This window comes from Manis javanica, chromosome 3 (assembly GCF_040802235.1).
Source record: "Manis javanica isolate MJ-LG chromosome 3, MJ_LKY, whole genome shotgun sequence".
Taxonomy (NCBI): domain Eukaryota; kingdom Metazoa; phylum Chordata; class Mammalia; order Pholidota; family Manidae; genus Manis; species Manis javanica.
In genome coordinates, this window is record NC_133158.1 from 33174598 (window position 1) to 33196778 (window position 22181).

Genomic DNA, 22181 nt, shown 5'->3' on the forward strand with positions numbered 1-22181 from the left:
GGGAAGGAATTGCCAGATAGAGGAGGGGAAGGGCATTGTAGGCAGAGGGCGCAGCATGTGGGGTAGGGCAGGGCAGTGTGGTGGAAATGAGAATTTGTGGCTTTGAGAAGAACACAGAGTCAGGGTTTCATGAGCCACTGGGCTATGGGGTTGGGCAGGAAGGTGTTGGGGGGCAGGTGTTGGGGGTAGACTTTCTCTTGGGGGCAGTGGGGAGCCAGAGAGAGTTACAGGCAACGGAGAGACTGATACGGTATGTGTTTAGAGAAAGCCCTCTGGCTACAAAGGCATTAGAGGAGTTGGAGACCATTCAACAACTAGTTACTGAGCATGGCTGTAGGCCTGGCTCTAAGCCACAGAGGGAAGAGAAGGTGCAAAGGCCCTGAGGTGAGAACATGACTGACAGGCTCAGGGAGGCCCGGGGGCTAAAGCCCAGTGAGGGAGGGCAGTATTGGGAGACGAAGTCTGGGGTGCTCTAAAAACATCTGTAGCACTCGTCCTGTGGAGAAGCTGAGTCTGGGTCCCTGCCCCTTGAGGCTGGGCCTCTGTGATTGCTTGACCAATAGAATTCAGTGGAAAGGACATTATCAGTTTCTAGGCCCTTTAGAGACTGGCAGCTTCTGCTTCCTGTGTGTGTGGGGGTGTGGTGTAGTGGTTTTTTTTTTTTTGAAACTTGCTCTAGAGTTTAGCCACCATGCTGTGGGGAAGCCCAAGCAGCTGGTGGACAGGAACTAAGGCAGCCCAACTTTCAGCCACAGCTGAGCACCCTGTCCAGCTGGCACCGGTTTGCCAGCCACAGGCAGGTGCCCTCTCGGAACGGGGTCTTCTGGCTGTAGTTGAGCTGCCACAGCTGACACCACGTGCAATAGGAATAAGCCGCCACCTCCAGTTCCTGCCCCAGTTGCAGAGGCATGAGCAACGTACAGGAGCCCCTGTAGTCAGTGTCTCACTTCCTGAGGTTGAGTCAACCATAGTCCAGAAGCAGACCCTCCTTCCCATCATCAGCAGGTCAATAATATTACATCCCAGTGCCTACATCCTGCACCTCACTTCATCTTGTCACGTAGGCGTTTTGTCTGTCACCTCACATCAGCACAAGAGGGGTGAGTGCAGTACAGTATGATATTTTGAGAGCAAGGGACCACATTCTATAACTTTCATTCCAGTATACTGTGATAGTTTTCTGTTTTATTATTAGTTGTTCATCTCTTACTGTGCCTACTTTACAAATTATAAATAGGTGCATGTAGGAAAAAAACAGCACATATCTATGGTCAGTGTTATCCGTGCTTCCGGGCATCCACTGGGGGTCTTGGAACATTCCCCCGTGGACAGGGGGATTGCTGTAAATGCTGCTGTTCTGAGCCACCGAGTATTGGGCTGGTTGGCTACACAGCCGGAGATAACCTGACAAGGGCTGCAGGGAGACAAGGGCTGGATCCTGAATTGAAGTCAAGGCCTCTAGGCTTCCATGGGCCAAGGAGCCATTAGAGGACCACAAGCAGAGTGGCAGCAGGGGTACCTGGCAGCTGAGGCCAGGGGGCAGGCCTTCGAGGGAGGGGTCAGAAGTGATAGATCCTGGTGGATGTTTAGGCAGGATGGCCGGGATTTACTGAGGGGTGGGATATAGAAAGCAGTCAGTGGTGAGCCTGCAGCCTGGGGTCTGTACGGCTTGGTGCCTACATGGTGACCACTTCCTGGGGTGAGGACTTGGTCAGGAGACTGTGAGGGGTGGTCCAGGTGGCAGCTGAGCCAGGGAGGGGGCAGAGAAGGAAGGGGGGGGATCTGAAGGGAGGTAGGGTAAACTGGATGGGACTCAAGCAGGGGCAGACAGGCCTGAAGGGAAACTGATGTGGCCTAGCATGTGGCCCCAGACTGTCCCCTCCTGCCCCTGCTCCTGCGGCCCCACCCTCTCCTCCCTGCACCCCACATGTGGCTTTGTCTAGCTGGGCCGACAGCCCCCCTGGGGCATCTAGCGTGGTAGCCAGCAAGGCCGCGAGGGACCCTGTGAGCAGAGGGCAGGGGGCTGGGCCGGAGCGCGGGGTCTGGTTCTGCCTCTGCTCCCCTCATGTGTTGGTCAGGGATTGTGGGAGGCACCCTGGGCAGGCTCTTGGGGGGCATCCCTGGGCATGTTGGGGGCAGGCCGACAGCATCCGGCTCCCATGAGCCTCTTCTCCTATGCAAGGACACCATGCCCAAGGTCCCTACTCCTGTGGCCCTAGAGAGAAGGGGCACCCACGGCTGCAAGGCACGTCTTCAGGGCCCCTGATAAGGGCTGTGGGTGGTGCACAGTAACTGGCTGCCTTCTGTGCCGAGAAATGACCCTGGAAACTAGAGATTTCCTCCATTTGCAAATGTGTTTCTAAACTTCAAGAAGGAATTGCATGTTAATCAGGCATTAAAACAGGCTGTGGAATATTTAATGACACAGAAAGATGTTACTGACATATTGTTGCAGTGGCAGAAAGGCAGGTTGCAGAATGGTATGTGTACCCTGATCTGAATTTTTACTTCTCAGCCCCTAAACCCAGGCAAGCACACGCTGGGAAGTGTTTTCTGAGACAGTAACCATGGGTGGGTTAGGGCAACTTTTATTCTCTTCATGTTTTTTTTACTTCCTGACATTTCTGCAGGAAACATGTACTCATTCTAGAATCACACCAAAAAAAAAAAAAACCTATCAAATATGTCAATAACTTAAAATTAGAAAATCTGTTGCTTAATAAAAAGGAATCAGTGCTCAGAATAGAAAATTTGAAAAGATAAAGAATCTGCTTCCACCCAGAAGCCACACAGGAAAAGGCTATTTTGAAAGCTAAAAATAGTTTTCTTTTCTTTTCTCACTTTTCTGTTCTCATTAATTCTAGAACTGGTATTTGTGTGATTTTGTTTAAATTTTATGAATTTTTCTGTTCTGGTTCTTATTCTTGATAAATGTGTTTACTATTTTTCCTTCATAAAAGGAAAAAAAGAACTTTGAGGTGCTTCCAATTTGGAGGTGGTTTTCCAGGTGCCGCTCCCTGGGGGGTCAGGGAGGAACCTCACGCCCAGCTCAGGCCCACAGCCAGCTGGGGTGCGGTGGTATTTGCTGACCCCATGTCTGTTAACTGTCCTCATGGGCCGTGGTGAAGACCAGCCTGCCCTACTGGGAACAGCCCAGGGTTATACTGGCCTTGGGGAAACTGCCCTTATTTCATCTGAAACAATGGGGTTTAATGCATATTTTTCAAGGTTGAGAAATTCTGGGCAAGGGTGTAAACTTGACCTCTCTTTGTAGTATAGTCCCCTTTGACCCCACACATTCTGGAGGCTGCTGTGGGGTCGCTGGACTGCAGGAAGTGTGGAGCAGAGGAACGAGGGCCCTGCACACCCTGGTTTGTGTCCCCACTTTGCTGCTCCCTGGCTATGTGACCCGTGGGACTTCCTCAACTGAGCCACGAGTCCACGTCTACATCTGGGACCTGGGGACCATACAGGGTTCCTCATGGGTTTGTTTAAAAATAAGTAGGTTAGGAGCAGGGCCCACCCAGGGGTAGGTGGCACACAGCAACTTTGCCATCTTCCTGAAGGTCCTGTGGGTGCCCTCAGAGCCCAGGGAATGTCAACTGTGGGCCAGGCCGAGGGCCAGCCAGGCAGCTGCATTACTCCTTGAACCCTGAGCCAGATGTCTGCCCAAAGCTCTCAGAGGAACGGGGCTGAGGCAGGGTTCTGCGCCAGGCTCTCTGCGCCAAGCACACAGCCCCTCCTTGGCCATCTCAGGATAGAGGCTGGAGCCCACGACAGGTTTTCTGATCAGGTGTTTATTACAAGGAAGCTTCCAGGATGTCCTGGCCTCCCCACTCCAGCCCAGCCTCCGCGGGCTCTGAGCCAGTCCCAGGAGGGCTGGGTGTGCTGCGTGGGCCTGCGTCAGCCGCAGAGGCCACTTCTGACAAGAACAGGATGGGCGAGTTTCTCGGGCGTTGAGGGGGGTCTCTGCCAGGTCTGCCTGTCCTCTGGAACAGTCATTTCCAGTGTTGTGTTGGGAGCCCCTTGGGACCCCTCCCCGGGTCCTCTGCACAAGTGGCAGCTATTCACAGTTGGCGCGTGATAAGTTTTTTAATATATAAAAGCTTTTTTTTAAAAAAAAAACAAAAAAGTGGTGCTATCTTTAGAAACACTTCCAGCAAGATCAAGTAGCCCAGCTACAGCCTTGGTGCGACTTAGCACCTTTCCCCTTCCTCAAGCCCAGGGTGGCCCAGCACCTGTCCCTTGGCCTCCTGCCGCCCAGCTGGGGGGAAAGCCCATGGGGCCTCCCTGCGGGCAGTGGGCGCTGCCCTCCCAAAGAAAACCCGATGCTGCTTGAAACTGTGGCCAGGGTCCTCTCTGTGTGACGCAGAGATGGAGAGAACATTTGGGTGGCTGAGGCAGAAAATCATTCGAGGGCCGGTCCCAGGAGGCCTCCCTTCTGCCAGGTTGGATGAGGTAGTGTTTCCAGCTGCGGCCTCGTCTTAGTTTGCTCCCGTTTGTTGGAGCTGGGCCCTGTGGGGCTCTCAGCAGCTGGCCATGGCAGAGTGAGGGGCACTGTGCAGGCCCTGCTGGGTGGATGGCGGGAGTCTTACAGGGACTGGCTGTGGCATTCAGGTCCCCATCCCCAAGACAGGATCTGGGGGCAGGTGGGAAGGGATGGAGATGCCCAGGGCTGGGGGCTCCCCTTGCCTGGCTCAGAGAGGCCCCTTGCTCTCCCTGAAGTCAACCCTGCTTAGTCATTTCCCAGCCACAGTCAGAGGCGCTGGGCACAACATGAAGTCAGGGCTGGGTGCCCCGTTTCTCCCCAGCACAGAGCCCATGGGCTCAGGCCTCGCTGTAGCATTCATAGATGTTGTCTTCCATCAGAGCCACCACCTGCTCAAACTTGTGCTGCAGCTGGGTCCTCCGGGCCGTGGGGTTGGCCTCCAGGGCAGTCATGATCTGAGGGGGAAGCAAGGGGCAGTGGGTCACAGCCCTGAGGCCCAGGGGCCCTGCCTGGCTCTCTCTGGCTGAAGAGCAAGGTGCTGGGGTATGAATGCCTGAGTGGGAACCTCTCCCTGGGTTACCCTGAGCAGAACGGAGGCTGAGAGGGGGATGCTGTGGTTCCCAGGTCCAGTGCCTCACACCAGGGCATACCCACCTGTGAGCGATACCTCTTGGCATATTTATAAATCTCTGTCATAGCCACATTGGTGTTGAACTCATTCTGGTATGTCTATGAAGAAAGAGGAGGTGGTTGTGAGTGACGAAGAGTGGTTAACCGAACTGCCAAAGTGGGCCCAGTCCCCCCTGGACAGGCAAGTCCTGGACCCCCACCCATGGCCCATCAAGGCCACATGGGCACCGGCCGCACCCGGGACTCCTCGGCCAGGTGTGCATTCATCTCCTGCTCGCTGAGCGGGGTCATGTCATGGATCTGCTTGTAGTAGCGCTGCACAATCTTCCGGTACTCGGGAATCTCCTTGGCGTAGAGCAGCTTGTTGGTTGGCGAATCCTGGGCAGAGAGGAGTGAGGGGGTGGCAGCAGGACAACTGACAGGTCTGTCCTCTTGTGCATGAGCCCTGGGCCCTAAACGGCCTGCTCTGCAAGCTACAGACCAGGGACTTTGCCCCCTCCCTTTGCTGCTCTTTTATATCAAACCCCTGTCCTGTTTCTACAGGACTGTCAGGATGACTACCTATAGGAGGACCTACTTCTTTTAGGGGGGAAAGTATGTGAGCCTTGTGCCAGCTCTGGGTCACAGGCAGGCTGTTGAGTTTACACCCTTGCTTAGGGTTATGGTTCTTGGTGGCTAAGATTGCTGGAAACCTGATTGCTGGCTCAGTGGAATATTTCCCACCACATGTTTCCAACGCCTGAAAGCAAAATGTGCCAAGCATATTCCCAGTTCTTTGTCACAGGCATCCTGCCTTGTGAGATAGTATGTGAGAAGTGACAGCATCTTCTGTCTCAAAGCCATGGGCTACAGGCAGGGCCATATGCCGGTCATCTTGTGCTTGGCTACACTGCATCTAGTCACACCATCTCCTCAATGCTCAGGGCAATCAGCCCTCGCCATCCCCTCGGCCTGGAATGCGGGCTTTCTCCTCTCCACCCTCTACAACCAGCTGGACCCTCTCTCTGCAGAGCTGCCTCAGGGATCTTCTGCCTGAGTCTTGGTCACCTGCCCCGTCTGCCCACCCCTCTACTCAATCACCACGCGGATGGCTCTTGACCATCAGGACAGCTGCCTGGAGCCTCCTGATGGTCGACAGGCAGGTTCCCCGGGCCTGGATCTATGGCCTAAATGACCTGGTCTGCAGGGGTGTAGAGTTCCTGTTTTGGGGAATTTCCGCATGTCAGGATGTCCCTGTTCCTCCCAGGGGCCCCAGACCTGAGCTCCTTCAGTGCCCTCCCAGAAAGATCTCCGTCCCTGCCGGGAGCCCACCTTGCCCAGCTGCAGGTCAGAGATGGAGCAGGCGTCAATGAAGGCCTGAGCGATGACTGAGAGGCAGGCGTCGATGTGGTCTGTCTTGTCAATGTCAAAGACAAACTGGGGGTTTTTCAGGATGTTCACCCAGAACCGGAGAGGAAGGCTGTGGGGTGGGGGTGACAGGCAGTGTGAGCCCACCCTGAGGTGGGGCGGCAGAGGGGGTCATTGCAGCTGCCCAGAGGTGAGGGTGGTTTTACCCCTCAAGGGCAGTGGGGCTCAGGCACAAGCTATTACTTCTGCAAACCTCAGTCTGTGCCTTCACAAATGGGGTTGACGACCATCCCCATCGGCTGGGGTGGCAGAGGGCTGAGGAGGCAGGTTCCTGCCTGGAGCAGGGCAGGAGGCTGGTGTGAGCGCTGCAGGGCCCGGCTAGGCTGGGGGCCTGTGGCCACTCTCCCTATCCCTCCCTCCCCCACGAGCCTCTAGCCAGGTCCTGGTTCTCATTAGAGGCACCCCTGCCCCCACCACTGCTTCTCCGCCTGGCAGCCCTCAGCTCCCCTCCAGGCCCTCGCACGCAGCAGGAAGTCCATTAGCTGGGGCCACTGAGCAGCCAGGAAAGGGAGAGGCCAGACAGGGCCTGTAACACCCCCACCCTGGGGCCACCCAGGGACTTGGCACAGACCCCTCCCCACCCTGAGCTCTGGGGTACCCCTGCAGCTACACAAAAACTTCTGGGCCTGTGGCACTTTTCCTGAGGGTTAGGCTGAGGTTTTCAACAACTTCCTGTTGGGGTCTGTGACCCAAAAAGCCAAAACATGCCTTAAAGGAGGGCTAAGAACTGGGTAGGGGAGTCAGATCACGTGGGTCTGAGCCCGGCTCTGCCATGGCAGTGGTGCATCATCTCAGGCAGGCTCTTCTCCGTGAGCCCCATTGTGCTCATGGATAAAGTGGGGCTGAATCCATAAAAGGTGCCTGCCCAAGATGGGTGGAGGAAGAATACTTAACTAGTAAAGGCAAAACTTGTATAATGCTCACTTCTAGTTCACTCTTACAGTGAAAGTGGGTGACTTTTATTGCTCTGGTTTTAAAGCTGGGGGAAACTAAAACACAGAGAGGTTAAGTCACTTCCAGAAAGTCACATAGCTAAGTAGCAAAAGAGGGACTGAATGAAGGGAGGGGTCTGAGAGACCAGGCTCTGAACCCCTGTACTACTGCAGCCCCCCAAAGATACAATGAAGCCACACAGCCCTCCCTGCCTGCCCACCCACTGCCCACAGACCACTGACCTGTTGGTCTTCCAGATGTGCAAGGTGTCAGGATCTGAGATGCCCCTCTTCTCAGCCTGCTCCTCCAGGAAGTCGAAGAAGTACTTCACAGCCAGAGGGGGCTTGTCTTCACGGATGCTTAGGATGGCCTTGAACAGGTCATCCAGAAACTTCTGCAGTGTGCCCTGCAGGGAGCGGGTGGCTGTCAGCTCGGGGCTGCTTGGGGAGGGTGAGTGGCACCTTGGGTAGTGCCAGGGAGCCTGGGGTGCTCGGGGTGGTGAATGCAGAAGCCATGTGGCATCAGGCCACCTAATGTCTTTGGGCCTTGGTTTTCTCATCTGTGGATTAGTGTAAGCTACCTCCCAGGGGTGTTCAAGGGACCAGTGCAGATCCTGGGGACAAGGGGCAGTTGGTAGGGCTGGGGGTGGGCTGTAGGGTGCTGACTCTGCCCCAAGCTGTGACCCTCGGGACATCCCTGATCCCTGGGCCCCTGCTGCCCTGTTACGGTGGCTAATACAGAAGTTGCCTGTGGGAACCTTCTGTGGCTGTGAATACACCCTTCTCAGAAGGACCCCAAACCCCAAAGGCCTCTCACCCAGGAGCCCATCTGGCCCCATGGGGAAGAGCTCGCTCCTGCCCAGGCGACCTGCTGGAGTGCCAGCCCCCCTGGGACAAGGCCGTGGAGCTGGGCTCACCTTGGTGGACAGCAGGCGGGTCAGGTAGATCTCTGGTAGCACCTTCTTACGGTGGCTCTGCCGGTGCGACTTCTTGGGCTCTGCCAGCTCGTCCGTGGGCAGCACCTGGGAGGCCAGGTGGTGGTCAGCACCAGACACCATCCCCAGCTGTCCCCGGAAGTCCTGTTCTGTACCCACAGGTTCCTGGCGCTGTACACACTGCGGGCTGAGGCTCCCTGGTTCTGGGTCCCATCCCTGCGCCTGGACATCCAGCCTTTCCCAGGGCCTGGAAGCACTCTCCCCAGAGGCCCAGGGCAGCAGGAAGCCAGGTTCACACCTACTGAGGGGCAGGCGCCCCCAGGGCCAGAGGCTGGGCACTCACCAGATGGAAATACTTCTCTGTGTCCAAGTCTTTCACTATGAGAAGAAAAACACACACAATAAACAAACAATAGAGAGGAGGGGAGAGAGAGAGAGAAAACAGAAATGGAGGCAGAGAGAAATGGAGAGATCCAGAGAGACCCATGGAGAGGAGAGAGAGAATGAGAGTCCAGAGAGACACAGAAGAAAGGCAGAAAGAGGCGTCTGAGAGGCAGAAAGACATCCGAGGTGATGGAGGGAGGGAGCTGGAGAGAGCCAGTCACAGGCAGGCCGGGGAGGCCCTCCTCCCAGCACCCCCAGCCCGACCCCCTGCCAACCCCGACCTCACAAGCTGCTGAGGGATGCAGAGACCCTGCCCTTGACCTCAGGATGGCCCCCTGAGGCGGAGAGAATTCTAGGACCCCAGGCCTGACAGCTGGGCAGGTGGGCCTGGGCCTCTGAGGGTCTGGCTGGGGGGACTTGAGGCAGGGACACAGCCCAAAGCTGGGTGGGCACCCCAGCCACCCACTCTGGCCTGGCAGCTGCCCAGACCCTTTGGAACCACAGCCCACCCTCCTGGGGCCCCTCTCTGGCTGCCTGTGTAGGAAACACAGCCTGGCAGTGGGTCCTGTCCCCACGAAGGAGGCCACAGACCAGCCCTGCCTCTTAAAGCCTGTTTCCCCGTGGGGGCTGCTCAGGGGCCAGGGCCCGGCCTAGACGCCATCCCCATGTCCACTGGCATTACCTCGGCCCAGGGTGTTGTCCTTCTTGTCTGTGAGGCTCATGGCCAGGGAGGCACCTTCAGGGATCTGACAGGAGGGGAGAGCCAAGGTCAGAGGTCATAGGTTAAGGAGGGCAGGAAGACGACTTGGGTGGGGCTGGTGACCCTACCTTGTAGTGGGCCAGTGTGTTGAGCTTCTTGCGGCCATCTTCCATCACTGAGGTGTCATCCAGGTCCCGGAGGATGTAGCTCTGTGTGCTCGAGGCAAACCACTCTGGGGGCAGGAAGCAGGGCATCAGGGCCAGGACCCTGGCGGGAGGGGGCAGCACAGCCTAGGCCACAGGGAGTGGCCCCTTGCTCTCTCTCTGGAACCTGGGGCAAGCTGGGACTCTCTGAGCCTCTATTTCCCCATCTGCAAAATGGGGAGAAGGAGAAGGGCCTGGCGGAGAGGGTGTGGTGGGCACAGGGCCTGAGCTCTGGACGTGCCCTTGGCTTTGGGGCTGTTATTACTGCTGATGAAATAAGGTACCAGGTGTGAAAGGGGGCATACAACTTCCAAGGCTCCCCACTGTCCTTAGGTGCTGACTCTGTCCTTCCAGGCCCTGGGGGACTGAGCGCCTGCCCAGCCTTGTCTCCTAGCCCATTCTGCCTCTGCACACCAGCCCCAGGGAGTTCCCTGCACTAAGTGGACAGTCGCTGCACTTGTCTGTTCACTATCACAGCCTGGTGCTTAAATGGGGCCTGGCCTGGACCAAGTGTCAGGAAAGGCCTGTGAACATCGAGTGAATGACTCCATCTTCCTGGCCTAAGTAGGACTCCTGTGCATCCTTCAAAACCCACTCTGACATGCCCTCTTTGGAGAAGCTTTTTCTGAATACTTCTGCTATTGCTTGCAGCTTGCTCACAGTGCAGGACCTGTCTCCCTGCAGAATAGGGGCTCTTGGCTGATGGGCACCTTGTCTGATCATCTATCCCCACTGCCACAATTAATGCACATTTGCTGAACTAAAGAAGCATCTGACCATGGCAGGGGCCTGTTCCTGCTGATGCAGCCCAACACCAAGGCATGCTACTCCCACCCCTGCCCACCGAGGTCGACGTCCTCTGCGCGTGGCCACTGGGAGTAAGGCACGTTTTTGCAGAAGGCTTCCAGGATCTTCTCCTTCACCTGTGTCAGCGTGTCAGTGTCCATGGCCCGCACGCTCAGCGAGTCCATGCCGCAGCCTTGGAAGGACACATTCAGGTTCTGCGTGAGGGCGGGCAGAGGGTCAGTGAGTCCCCACCGTCATTACCCTGGGCCCAGACGGAGCAACATCCTGGCCACGGAGGCTGGTCAGGACTGCAGCCAGGGCCCTCTGGGCACGTGGGACCCTTCCCAGCCAGGCTGGCCCCCGCCCGCCTCACCCGGGGCTTGGCCTCGATGTTCTCCCGCAGCAGCCACTCCTCGTTGAGCGTGTAGCGGGCCTTGCCCGTGATGGCGTCGATGGAGCCCTTGTTGATCTGCTGCTTGATGGCGCACAGGAGCAGGAAGAACGGCTCCCCAACCGTCTCCTGGGCGGCCACAGAGCAGTCAGGGGGAGCCTGCACAGCCCGCACAGCCCCCCACTGCTCTCCGCCCACCATCCATACTCCAGCCCCTGAGACTTTGGCCACGCCGCAGCCCTCACCTGGAACGCCTCCATGGCCCCCACCTACCACCTCTGTGGCTGCCTGGTTAATATGCCCCTTGTGGATCCTGGTTCCACCCCCACTCCTCAGTGGGCACGCTCATTTCATCATCCCAGCCACCCTTCTAGGCACAGGGTACCATCCTCACTGCTGAGGCTCAGAGAGGGCAAGCAACCAGCCCAGGGTCACCCAGTGAGGAAGCGGCAGGAGTGGACTCAAATCCCAGACCAGCTGATGCCCAAGCCTGTGACCCTGCTAAGCTTCCCTCAGTGAGTCTGGAACACAGGTATGGCCTCCAAATCACAGCCTAGTGAGCCTAGCGCAACCTGGGCCCCCACCGATTGTGCTTCACAAAGCACATGCAGCCAAAAGGGCCTCAGCTGCCATTCACGGCCTCGGGCTGGTTTTCATGGTCACTTTCTGGCAGGCAACCCAGGTATTTTACTTAACATGGATATTTAGGTAAAAACGGTGAGTTGACTAAAAGGAATAGTTAAGCCCATACTAGTATCAGGCAGATTCGGCAAAAATTATGAAGGCAGCACAGGAGGACTGGAGGGTGTCAGCCACCGATGCCCCATTTTCTGGGGAAGAAAACAGACTCAGGGAAGGCATGGCTGAGACCACACACAGGGTGGGGAGGGCCGGGGCCAGCGGCTGTCCGGTGCCACCCGGTGCTCCCTGGCCTAGGAGGAGGCACCAGTGGACACTGAGACTGGGTGCCTTGGGGGCATCCCCCAGGCCCGGCCTCCTCTCTCCTCAGACTGGCTGGGCTCCCTGCAGCTCTTCCCCGAACGTTCCCTCCCCTGGCATTTGCCTGGCCCCCCTCCTGGCCCGCTCTTCCCCTGGTCCCTTCCTACTGAGCCCTCAGGCCTCGGTGTGGGGTCACCTGCCCCAGGAGCCGCCTGGACCTGCGAGGCCAGAGGCCTCGGTGGGGAGCCCCACTGGGCGGCACCCTGTGTTCGACCCCACGTGTCTCCACTAAGCCTGGTACCCTGTACCAGAGCAGCAGCCCAAAGCCACACCAGGAGGGACTGACGGCTGAGAACACGGTCTCTTGGAGCAAAGCACCTGATGCGCCTCTGTTCTTCCTAGCAGGAAGCCATGCCTCCTCTGGGCCTCCGTTCCCCAGTCTGTACAATGCATCCTACAGCTGGTCCCTGCCCTGCTCTGAACCTGTTTCCACATTTGCACACAGGGCATGATAATCCCTCCTGGCAGAGTGGGTGGAGGGCAAAACCAGGTCAACTGTGTCGGGGAGGCTGGGAAAGGGGTGGCGCCTGATGCATGGGGGTGCTCATGGCCCGCCTCACCCGCAGACAGCTGTACATGCAGATGGACATCCAGTTGGTGAGCATCTTCTCAACCACAGACTCTGTGCGCCGCAGCATGAGCTTGGGGTTCTTGGTGGCCGAGGCATCAATGAGGTCCACCAGCAGCTCCTTCATGATGCCTGTGTAGTACTCGAGCTTGCCATGCAGTGCGATGGTCAACAGGGAGGCCAGGCTGCACCTGGGGGCGGCAGGGAGGCCCTGGAATCTGAGGGCTGCACGGGGTGGGGCTCCTGGGCCCAATGATCCCAGCCATGCCTGCGGGTGGCAGCTGGCAGGCGGTGAGTGTGGCTGAAATCTCCCTGGGGAGAGGGCACCTGTTCTAACGTCCACGAGCCCTTCTCGGGCATTCAGGCCCAGGAAGGGGAGGAAGGTGGGGGGTCCCAGGACCTGGTGCGGGATGGCTGTCAGGGACCCCAGCTGTGCATCCTGCCGAGGACCAGCTGTGAGCCTCCCTGGAGCCTAGCAGCCTGACCTGTCACGCACTGCAAAGTCCTTCTGTTGCTCCAGTGCATGGACAAAGACGATAAGGAAGTGCTTGTTGTTCAGCAGGGAGGAGAACAGGCTGATCCCCTCTTCCATGTTGGGCCGGCAGCTCTCAGGGATCTGCGGAAGCAATCAGCGCCAGGTGGCCACAGGGCTGCGGTGCCCCCTCCTGGCCTAGTCAGCACTGAGTGGGATGCTGCCTGGGGCGGGTAGCTTACTACCTTTTAACAGGACGTGCCTCCTCACTCCCTGGGCCTGGGAACGAAGCTCAGTTGAGTTGAAAAGGGGGGCTCAGAGAAAGGCAAGGATGCCTGGAGGTAACCCAGCATCCCTGTGGGGGACCCTCTCCCCATCCATTCTCTAAGCTGTGGGTGGGATGTCTGGGGGCTCAATACTCTCCCCACTCTACCTGGCCTGGGGATCAGACAGCACCTAAACACCGCAAATGGCCCCTTGAATGCCTCCTGGGATGGAGGACTCACTACCTTACAATGGCAGACTGTTCCCAGCTCCCCACGATTGGGATCAGTGCGCCAGAGGAGCTGGGAGGGCAGCTCTGAGGCAGCCCCGGGCGTGTGTCGCGGGTACTCACCTTCCACTCTCCCAGCAGAGGGTGGGTCTCCTGCGCTGGGGAGCTGCCCTGGGAGTTGAGGGGCTGGGAGGGCAGCACATAACTCTCTTCGTACAGGGAGGAGCACTGTAGAGGCAGAGCCCCGGCACCTCAGTGGGGCCGCAGGCTCCCCTGCCTGTTCTGCAGGGGCCACTCAACAAGCGCAAAGGGACACCCTATAGAGGGAGAAGAGGCAGGAGGCCCAGCCTGGCGGGCCTAGGAGTCCAGAGAGGTGGGGAGGGGTGGCCCAGGGGGCTTCCTGGGGGTACAGGAAGGAGCAGAATAGCATGAGCTGAGGTGGCGATGCAGGAGGGCGCCAGGCTTAGGAGGACCCAGCTCAGTGTGGAAGGGAGGAAACTGAGGCAGAGGGGCTTGTAGGGACCACCATCTAGGCTTGTTTTGGCTGCTGCATGGAGAACGGGGTGGACAAGGCCAGAGGGAGGGCACTGGCCACTGGCACAAATGCCCTGGACGGGCCAGAGAGGAGGGGACAGGGTTGTGGCCCCCGGAGTGGAAAGAGGCGTGGTGGGCTGGGGCGGAGTCCAGGGAGCAGGAGGGGCGGACACGGGGACCAAGAGAAGCCTGGGCGGGAAGGGGCCCAGAGGTAAAGGGCTGGCAGGGCCCGGGGGGGCCTTGTGGGGGCCTGGCTGTCTCCGCCTGCTCCCGCCGTGCAGGCCGGCAGCCAGCTTCTGGGCGGACAGTTAAGCAGCTAGTTGAGAAGGAATGGGAAGCGAGGGCGGGTGGCCAGGGCTGCAGATGCTGCACTGCTCAAATGACCCACGTGGCACTCACCAAGTTTCCCCATCTGCCTAAAAGTGCCCTCTAGGTTGGCATGGCCCCAAGAGAGGCTGAGGGGCCCCTAAGAGGGCGGGTGAGGCTGCAGGCTGACCTTGGGGAAGAATGTGCGGGTCACAAAGTGCTTGTACTCCAGGAATGGGATGCCCTGGCTGCGGTTCAGCTCCTTGGTCAGATCTGTCATGTCTGTCTGCAGCTCGGCGAAGCCTGGTGGGCGGGCAGGCGACTGTGAGTGTATCTCAAACCCACTGCCCAGATGGGGAAGCCGAGACCTGGGGTTCCTGGATGGTCCCCAGCCCCTACCTTTACGGATTTCCTCTCGGATCTGCGATTCCATCTCCTCCATCTGCAGCAGCGTCTTCTGCCAGTAGCGCTCAGCACGGCGGCTCTTGGTGCAGAAGACAAACAGGGCTGTGGGCAGCAGAGAAGGCCGGTGAGGCTTCGGAGCCCTCTGGAAGGCGACTGCTGGCACCTGGCAGCACGCAGGGCCTGTGCCTGGAGGCCGAGGTCCTGCCTGCTGGCTTCGGCTCTGCCTCCGCTGGGAGTCCCCAGCCCACAGCCCCGCACCCGGGAGGCTGAGACTCCTGCAGGGCTGCAGGCCAAGGAGAGCTCACCCGATGTCCCATTCTTACAAGGAGAAACGTGTGTATATGTTTAAAACAGTGACAGGAGTGGCTTTTCCTGGGTCAGGAAATTATGGGGGATGTCTCTTTCTGCTTTTTATCATTTTCAATTCTTTCTACCATGACCAGGTATAACTTGTGAATGATAAAACACTTAAATGCAGGTTACACAGCAGTAGTACAATCCTTTTCTGGAATGGGGGAGGGAATATAGGTATATATAAAATTTTAAGAAAAGACTGGGAGGAAATACACCAAAATATACAGGGTGTTAGGGATGGGTATTGTTTTCTTTTTAGCTTCTCCAGTTTTCCCTAAATTTTCTACATTAATATTTACTTTTTTAAGAACAGCTTTGTTGAGATATAGCAATGCCCCTGCCATATAAGCCATCCATTTGAAGTATACAATTCGGTGTCTTTTAGCTGTGCAACCATCACCCCTACTTTTGGGACATTTTCATTGCCCCCAGAAGCACTAGCAGCCACTCCCCCTTGGTCTCCTTGAGCCCTGGCTACCACTAGTCTGCTTTCTATGTCTGCACTGACCCATTCTGGACATTCCATGTGAATGAAGTCATGCACGATGCGGCCTCTGAGCCCGGCTTCTTTCATTTAGTATGATGTTTTCAAGGCTCATCTGTTTCATAGTGTAAGTACTTCCTTCCTTTCTGTGGCTGAGTAATATTCCATTGTGTGGCTATGACATATTTTGCTTATGGATTCATCAGCTGAGGGACACCCAGGCTGCTTCCAGCTTTTGGTCATTATGAATAGCACTGCTAAGAACAACCCTCTCAAGTACCTACTGACTGAAAGAACAGGCTTCAAGTCCTCTTCTGTCGCTCAGGGCCCATAGCCCAGGCCCAGGTCATTCCCCAGCATCTACTCTCTTGCACCCATTGTGCCACAGCCAGGCACACCTCTCACCCCACCTCCAAGCCTCCCAGGCCCAGTTAGCCTTCTCTCCTACCTGTCAATCTTCGAGGGGCAGGAACAAGGGGCAGGTCTGCCCTCCAAGGTGTCACAAGGGTGGGGCTCCTTACCGACCACGGAGAGCAGCAGCAGGACACTGCAGATGACAATGGACACAATGATGGCGGTCTCACTGCCACCCAGCTGCAGTGTGGCGATGGTCTGGTTGAAGTTCCCCACCTGGATCTGCAGAGGTGGGAGAAGGGGCTACAGTTCCCTGACTTACGCGTGGGCTCCTCTTCTCACTAGCTGTATGTCTAGGGCAAGTCACCTAACCTCTCTGAGCCTCAGATGCCACATCTCTAACAGATAGTAATGCCCACCTCCTGGGGGTGCTGTGAGGGTTGAATGAGATGATGACTGTCAAGCCCTGGCAGAGAGGCAAGACCAACCATGGGGCTGTGATTTTCATTACAGCATGAGAGGAGCAGCAGAGAAGCCAGAGGCAGGTTCACAGGGCCTGGCTGCTGTCCCTAAGGTCTGTGGGGCTGTCCAAGGCCCAGCTGAGCAGGCAGGGTCTGAGGACCAAGAAGGCAGACCCAGGACTGGGGGTGGGTGGAAGGGAGCCATCCTGGGACAGCCTGGGAGTGAGGGCTCTCCCGTCCTGGGAGGTGCCGAGCAGGTACAGTGTGCAGGCCCCACTCTCTGGGTCCCTCCCAGCTCCTCCTTCCCTCCCCCCATGACTCTGCATGGCACCTGGGGGAGTGCTGAGGGGAACGGGGCCTCTCAAAGTTCAGCCAGCACCTAGAGGCCCAGCTGGGGCCAAGCACTGACTCTGAGCAGGTCACTAAACTCCTGGGCCTCCGTTTCCTCCTCTGCCAAGTGGAGATGTGAAACTCTACTTTGTTCTCCTGCCTAAGCTATTGAGCATGAAAACATTTAGTTCCAATGTGCTGGGTGAGGAGCAGGTGTTCAGACACGTGGGCAGGGCTGGGGGCCAGGTCCACCTCCACCTCTAGTGCCCTGTCCAATTACCGTGATAGGCAGTTGACCCTCAGCTGTGCCCAGGGACTCATTGACCGAGCAGTGAATAACTCTATCCGAGACGATCTGGATGTCACAGGCCACCTGGCCTATCTTGACCTGGTACTCATAGCTCTCAAGCCCCAGGCTGTCCTGCTCCTTCTGTGGGAACAGAGTGGGGTGCTCGCTGGGGCCGACAGTTGGGGCAGGCCTGCTCACTCCTGCCCCTGCACCTACTGGCACTCACGTGGATGACTAAGGTGAGGGGCTCCCCAGGGTGGTGCTTGATCCACTTTTCCCTCTTAGCCGTGGAGAACTGTGGGTTGGGGAGGTAGTCTAGGCGGAATCTGCTGCCTCGCTGAGCCTCCTCTGGACCCAGGAGCTCCTCGGCCATGGCCCCTTCATCGGCATAGGCCCGCCCATTGATGAAGAAGTCCACGGGCGCTGATGCGTTGCTCAGGGCCCCGGGGGATGGGCAGGTGATGAGGGTGGAGTTGAGAACTTTGCAGAGCTGGTTCAGGAGAGCCAGGGGCCCCAGTTGCAGATGGAGAGATGGGCACAGAGAAATGGGGAGTGAGGTTTAAGGAGACAAAGAGACAGAGAGGGGGACACAGAGACAAGGAGACAGGGCGAGAGACAGAGGAGAGAGACAGAGAGGTGAAGAGGTAAGGAGAGACAGACAGGGGAGGTGTGGCCCTCACCGTGGGCTCTCGGCCAATGTGGTGCACGGCCATGGACACATTCTGCACCATGTGGAAACGCTCGCCAGCCACTGTGATGGTCCTGCCGCCACTGTTGGGGACAGTGAGCCAGGTCAGCCCCTTGCAGGCCCAGAGAGCTAGGCCAACCCAGTGTCAGGGTCAGGGGTGGGGTCTCACCTGACGGGGCTGCGGCGAGGACTGATGGCTGTGATGATTGGGTTCTGCATGTACCAGAAGGTGAGGTTGCCGCTCACACAGCCTCGGCGCTCCAGGCGAACACACACAGGTACGGGCACTGGCAGGGAGCCCTCAGGCACTGTGCAGGCGATGCTGGTGTCCGTGCGCCTGTGGGAGGGCAGTGGGCATCCTCAGCAGGACCCCCACCTCCCACTGCTTGGCCCTGCCCAGTGGCGCATCATCCCGGGGCACAGCCACATGCTTGGCCTGGGTTTAAGGCCGTCTCACAGGGCCCTCGCCTGGCCTTCTGCCACCTTGAACACAAATCTGTTTTTTTCTGCATTTCCACTGCCACACGTTTGCTTGGCCGTCCTCCCCACACTGAACAGAGTCCCTTCTCTTGAACCTGCCTGTATTTCCCAATTCTGTCCCACCTGCCTCATTCAAGCAGCCTGCTTAGAGCTCCTCTCCTGACCCTCCACCACTCCCCCAACACCCCCGTGAGGGTCCTGCACCCACAGCTCTGAGAGGCTGACTTTTCCCCAGGACTGATGTCCTTACTTCCTGTGGGAGTGTCTGCTTTCCCGAGAGCTCAGATACTGGGTGCATCCTGGCATTCCCAGCAATGCCCATCACCTGGGCCTGGTACACATTAAGAGCGTAATAAAAACAGGCATTTCCCCAAGAGGTTCTGGGCCACCCCCCAGATCTGCGTGCGTGCAATCACCATCATTTTCATTGAAGCTATCGTTTAAGGAGCACCTACTGTATGCCAGGCAGAGTCCTTCCCACAACTCACACTGTTCTTAACCAGGTAAGGAAACCAAGGCTTAGGGAAGGGAAGGGCTTGGCCATAGGGACACAGCCAGGGAAGGCCCAGGTGGTTCCTGGCGTGGGTCGTCACCCCTACTCCAGCCCCGGCCCGGGGCTCACACTAGGTCTGTGCAGGCCTCCGTGTTGTTCACCAGGACCTGGAGCTCAGAGCCCACATGGAGGTCGCTCCCGTGAATGGTGATCCTGGTGCCCCCTGCCTTGGGGCCCACGGCAGGCTCCAGGGAGTGGACCAGGGGGAGCTGTGTGGAGGAAGGCAGGTGGTCAGGCCTCCGACTGGCCCCCGGTGTGTGCTAGCGGCAGGACGGCGGGCTGCGACCTCCCTTACCACGTAGGAGAAGCGCTCCCGGGACGTGCCCTCCTTGGAGGCGTTCACTGTGACCACGTCCGAGAAGACCTCTGGGGCTGGCCCTGTGGCACACACGATCCTGGGGAAGAAGCTTCGGTCAGGGGAGCAACCAGCAGACCCAAGAGGCTGGGCAGGCACCAACTGGGTTCTTCAAACAATGTCCCCTGGTTCACCCAAAATACTGAAATAATTCCCTATTGGTTGGAAAACAGTCACTCTGAACCTGCTGGTGCCAGCCTCTTCCCAGGACCATGCCCCTCCCTGTAACTTCCCCAGAATTCTGCAACTGTAAGACAACAGGGTTGGGTAAGATGGTCTCCTGGGACGCTTGAAAGTCCTCTGAGGACAAGTCCATGAGGATATGTGCTGGCCAGTAGGCGTGGCTCTATCTACACACCTGACTTACAGCCCCCCCACGAGGGGGCCCAGCCCCCTCCCCGCTCACAGGCTGTGTCCAGGGCCCCTCTGGATCAGGCCGCACAGCCACAGGCCCAGATCTTTGCTCCGCACTTTCTTAACTGCAAGTTTTTTTATCAGAGCAAGGCTTCTGTGGAAGCAGGGCTGGCCTAGGGGAACCTGGGAGGGCTTCCTAGGGGAGCTGGCGTAGGAAAAGAGTGTCCTGAGGAGAAAAAGGAGTGGCGTGTGGTGGCAACGGCTTAAGCAAAATCAGGGAGCCTGGAAGTGAGAGCAGAAGGGCTGAGGAGGGTGGGATGGTGGAGGGGAGGCTCAGAGCTGAGGCTGGTGCGGCCGCGTGGGGTGGGCTGCCCAGGGACCTGCGACTTACTCCTCCGAGACCGTGTATCTGTCAGCCAGCGGCTCACAGGTCACACTGCCAATCCACACGCCGTGGGCCACGTCACTGAGCCGCCGGCCCAGGTTCCTGCCGCGGATGGTCAGCAGGGTCCCGCCATCCAAGGGGCCACTCAGGGGCTCAATCTGCCAGGTGACCAAGGGCAAGGGGGCCTGTGAGGCTGGATATCAGCAGGCTTCCCCACTGTGCCCCACTGGGGGAGGGGGACCCTGCCCACCTGCTGCTTAGGATGGGGGAGGGCACCTCCAAGAGGGCGGGGCTGCCAGTGAGGATGCCGTGAGGGATCCCAGGCCCACGTGGGTCTGGGGATGTGAGTGCGCTTAGGGACAGAGTCAACAACACTCGGGGTGGCCTCCTGGGGACACTGAGGTCCATTCCTAGTGGCCATTCCTGACCACACAATCCTGCATCTCAGCCAGAGCTGACCCAGGCTAAGCCGATCAGAATCGTTACCCAAATTTTCTTGGCGAAAACCGAGGACTGGTTGTTATTAGTGGCCTCATGTCGGCAAGGGTTCCCTGACCTTGCCATGAAAACTAGTGACACTCAGCCCCAGCATCCCCCCCCACCCTACTCCTGATGTCCCCACCCTGCTATTTTTCTCCATAGCACTTACCACCTTTTATACAAATCATTTATTCCCTTACTTGTTATTTTCCACCCATACTAATATATTAGCTCCGTGGGGCAGTGGGGGAGCACTTTGTTTGGTTCATGCTGTGTCTGCACAGGGCCTGGCACCAGGCAGGGGCACCATGCATGTGGCCAGCAGGCAGTTTGCACATGTGTGTTAGCATGTGTGCCACAGGCCAGCAGCCTGAGTGGGGTGCCATGTGGGCACATGCAGGCCTCCATGGTGGGGATGCTTACCGTGCGGATCTCGGGGGCAGGACAGGTGCCAGGCAGGGTCTGCAGGGGCCCCCGCAGGCGGCAGCCATCGCTCCACATACACAGGTGTCCCAGGTCCTCCCGGCCCAGGCACTGGGAACAGTCAGGGCTGCCCGTGGCACAGTTATAGACCTCCACTGGGGGAGACACAGAAGCAGCGTGGGTCCCCTCCGCACTGGCCCTCTCGCCATGGTATCCCACCTAAGGGAGCGTCCCCCCCCGGGGCCTCACTGACATCATTCATCCTCATCATAACTCTACGTGGTGGGAGCTGTTTGTTAGCCCCATTTGACAGATAAGAGATTGAGGCTCGGAGAAGAGGAGTGACTTGCTGAAGGTCACATACATGTGAGTGGCAGAGCCAGAATTTTCACAGCCAGGCCTGAGTGGGCCTGCTTACCCCTGAGCAGGGCTCCTGAATGCTGGGGAGCCACAGAATAACGTGTGCTGTGCAGGCACCAGGTTCTCAGACCTTCAGAGTATCCCAAGGAGAGGAGCAGGGGGTTCTCCAGGGCCTCGGGTATGCATCCTGGTACTAGGGTCTCTCTGGGGCCTTCATGGAGGGGATGTGGGGGGCCCAGGTCTACTAGGGACGTCTGAGCCTCCACATGAATAGACAAGCCCTTGGAGAGCTGACTCAGAACATATAATAATAAGACGCTAGCCACCATTTAAGGGTGCTGACTGTGCCCCCGACACTGTGGCAAGGCTCTGCGTGCATCACCTCTGCAAATCCCTCCCAAGCCTTCTGCAAAAGGGCCTGTGCCCTTGTTTCCCACGGTGGCAATGAGGCTCAGAAAGGGAAGGTGGCAAATCGCCTGCAGACGCACAGCCGCTGGCTTGGAGACACCCGGCCCAGGGCCATTGCTCAGAAAGTCATTCCTGAGTGAATGACCCGGCACCCAAAGGCAGTGCTGGGGTCTGAGAGCCTGTGTGCTTAGGGAATGCCAGGGTGGGACATCCATGGCCATGCACTGAGCTCCAGAATCGGTCCCACCAGGCTGAGCCCCACCCATAGTGGCTGAGTTCCCTGTGGCCATGTGGAGTGGGTGGGGGCTCCCACCTGTCATGGGGTCAGGGCTGTCCAGGAATCGGGCTGGCTGTCCCTTTAGCTGGAGGCTGAGTGGAAACACCTGGCTCCTCTGGGTTGTGTGCAGCTGCAAAAGGACGGGAAAGAGCATGAGGCTGTGGGTGGCATTGAGGTCTCTGTTGGGGGAGAGGGCAGATGTCGTGGAGAGATGAGCACAGGGCTGTTGAGTATGGGGGGACCAAAAAGAGGAGGGTGTAGGGTGGGAAGGAAAGAGTGTGGCAGCCTCCCCACCATCACCCCTGCACTGGAGCCCCACCACTCACCACCACTTGGTTGCAGCGTATGGCCGATTCATTCACCCACACGGCCTCAAAGATCTCCTCAGGCCCAAAGCTACATTCTAGGGCTTCACCCTGTGGGACATGGGGATGCCAAGAAGAGTCAGGTCAGCACCCACTGCCCTCTCCCTCAATCAGGATGTCATGGGCTGCTGCCTTAAGTACTGGGCT

The 22181-nt window shown here is 58.0% G+C and overlaps 1 protein-coding gene across 2 annotated transcripts in view; it reads right to left on the bottom strand.

Moving 5' to 3' along the window:
• Positions 1-3776: 3776 nt before the first annotated feature.
• Positions 3777-22181, bottom strand: part of PLXND1 (plexin D1) — a 48960-nt gene continuing 30555 nt past the window's right edge. For both annotated transcript variants that reach the window (XM_073231067.1, XM_017643680.3), the window contains exons 10-36: positions 21996-22085; positions 21706-21799; positions 20625-20779; positions 19728-19879; positions 18923-19022; positions 18697-18836; positions 17764-17931; positions 17587-17677; positions 17133-17396; positions 16898-17047; positions 15994-16108; positions 14629-14736; positions 14420-14532; positions 13513-13617; positions 12910-13040; positions 12417-12615; positions 10840-10986; positions 10525-10681; positions 9606-9709; positions 9460-9523; positions 8737-8771; positions 8376-8480; positions 7702-7865; positions 6431-6578; positions 5357-5497; positions 5144-5218; positions 3777-4944 (exon numbers count right to left, since the gene is read on the bottom strand). In XM_073231067.1, coding sequence (XP_073087168.1) covers positions 4828-4944; positions 5144-5218; positions 5357-5497; positions 6431-6578; positions 7702-7865; positions 8376-8480; positions 8737-8771; positions 9460-9523; positions 9606-9709; positions 10525-10681; positions 10840-10986; positions 12417-12615; positions 12910-13040; positions 13513-13617; positions 14420-14532; positions 14629-14736; positions 15994-16108; positions 16898-17047; positions 17133-17396; positions 17587-17677; positions 17764-17931; positions 18697-18836; positions 18923-19022; positions 19728-19879; positions 20625-20779; positions 21706-21799; positions 21996-22085 — 3432 coding nt within the window. In that variant the 3' untranslated portion in view covers positions 3777-4827. The remainder of the gene's footprint in view (positions 4945-5143; positions 5219-5356; positions 5498-6430; positions 6579-7701; positions 7866-8375; positions 8481-8736; positions 8772-9459; positions 9524-9605; positions 9710-10524; positions 10682-10839; positions 10987-12416; positions 12616-12909; positions 13041-13512; positions 13618-14419; positions 14533-14628; positions 14737-15993; positions 16109-16897; positions 17048-17132; positions 17397-17586; positions 17678-17763; positions 17932-18696; positions 18837-18922; positions 19023-19727; positions 19880-20624; positions 20780-21705; positions 21800-21995; positions 22086-22181) is intronic.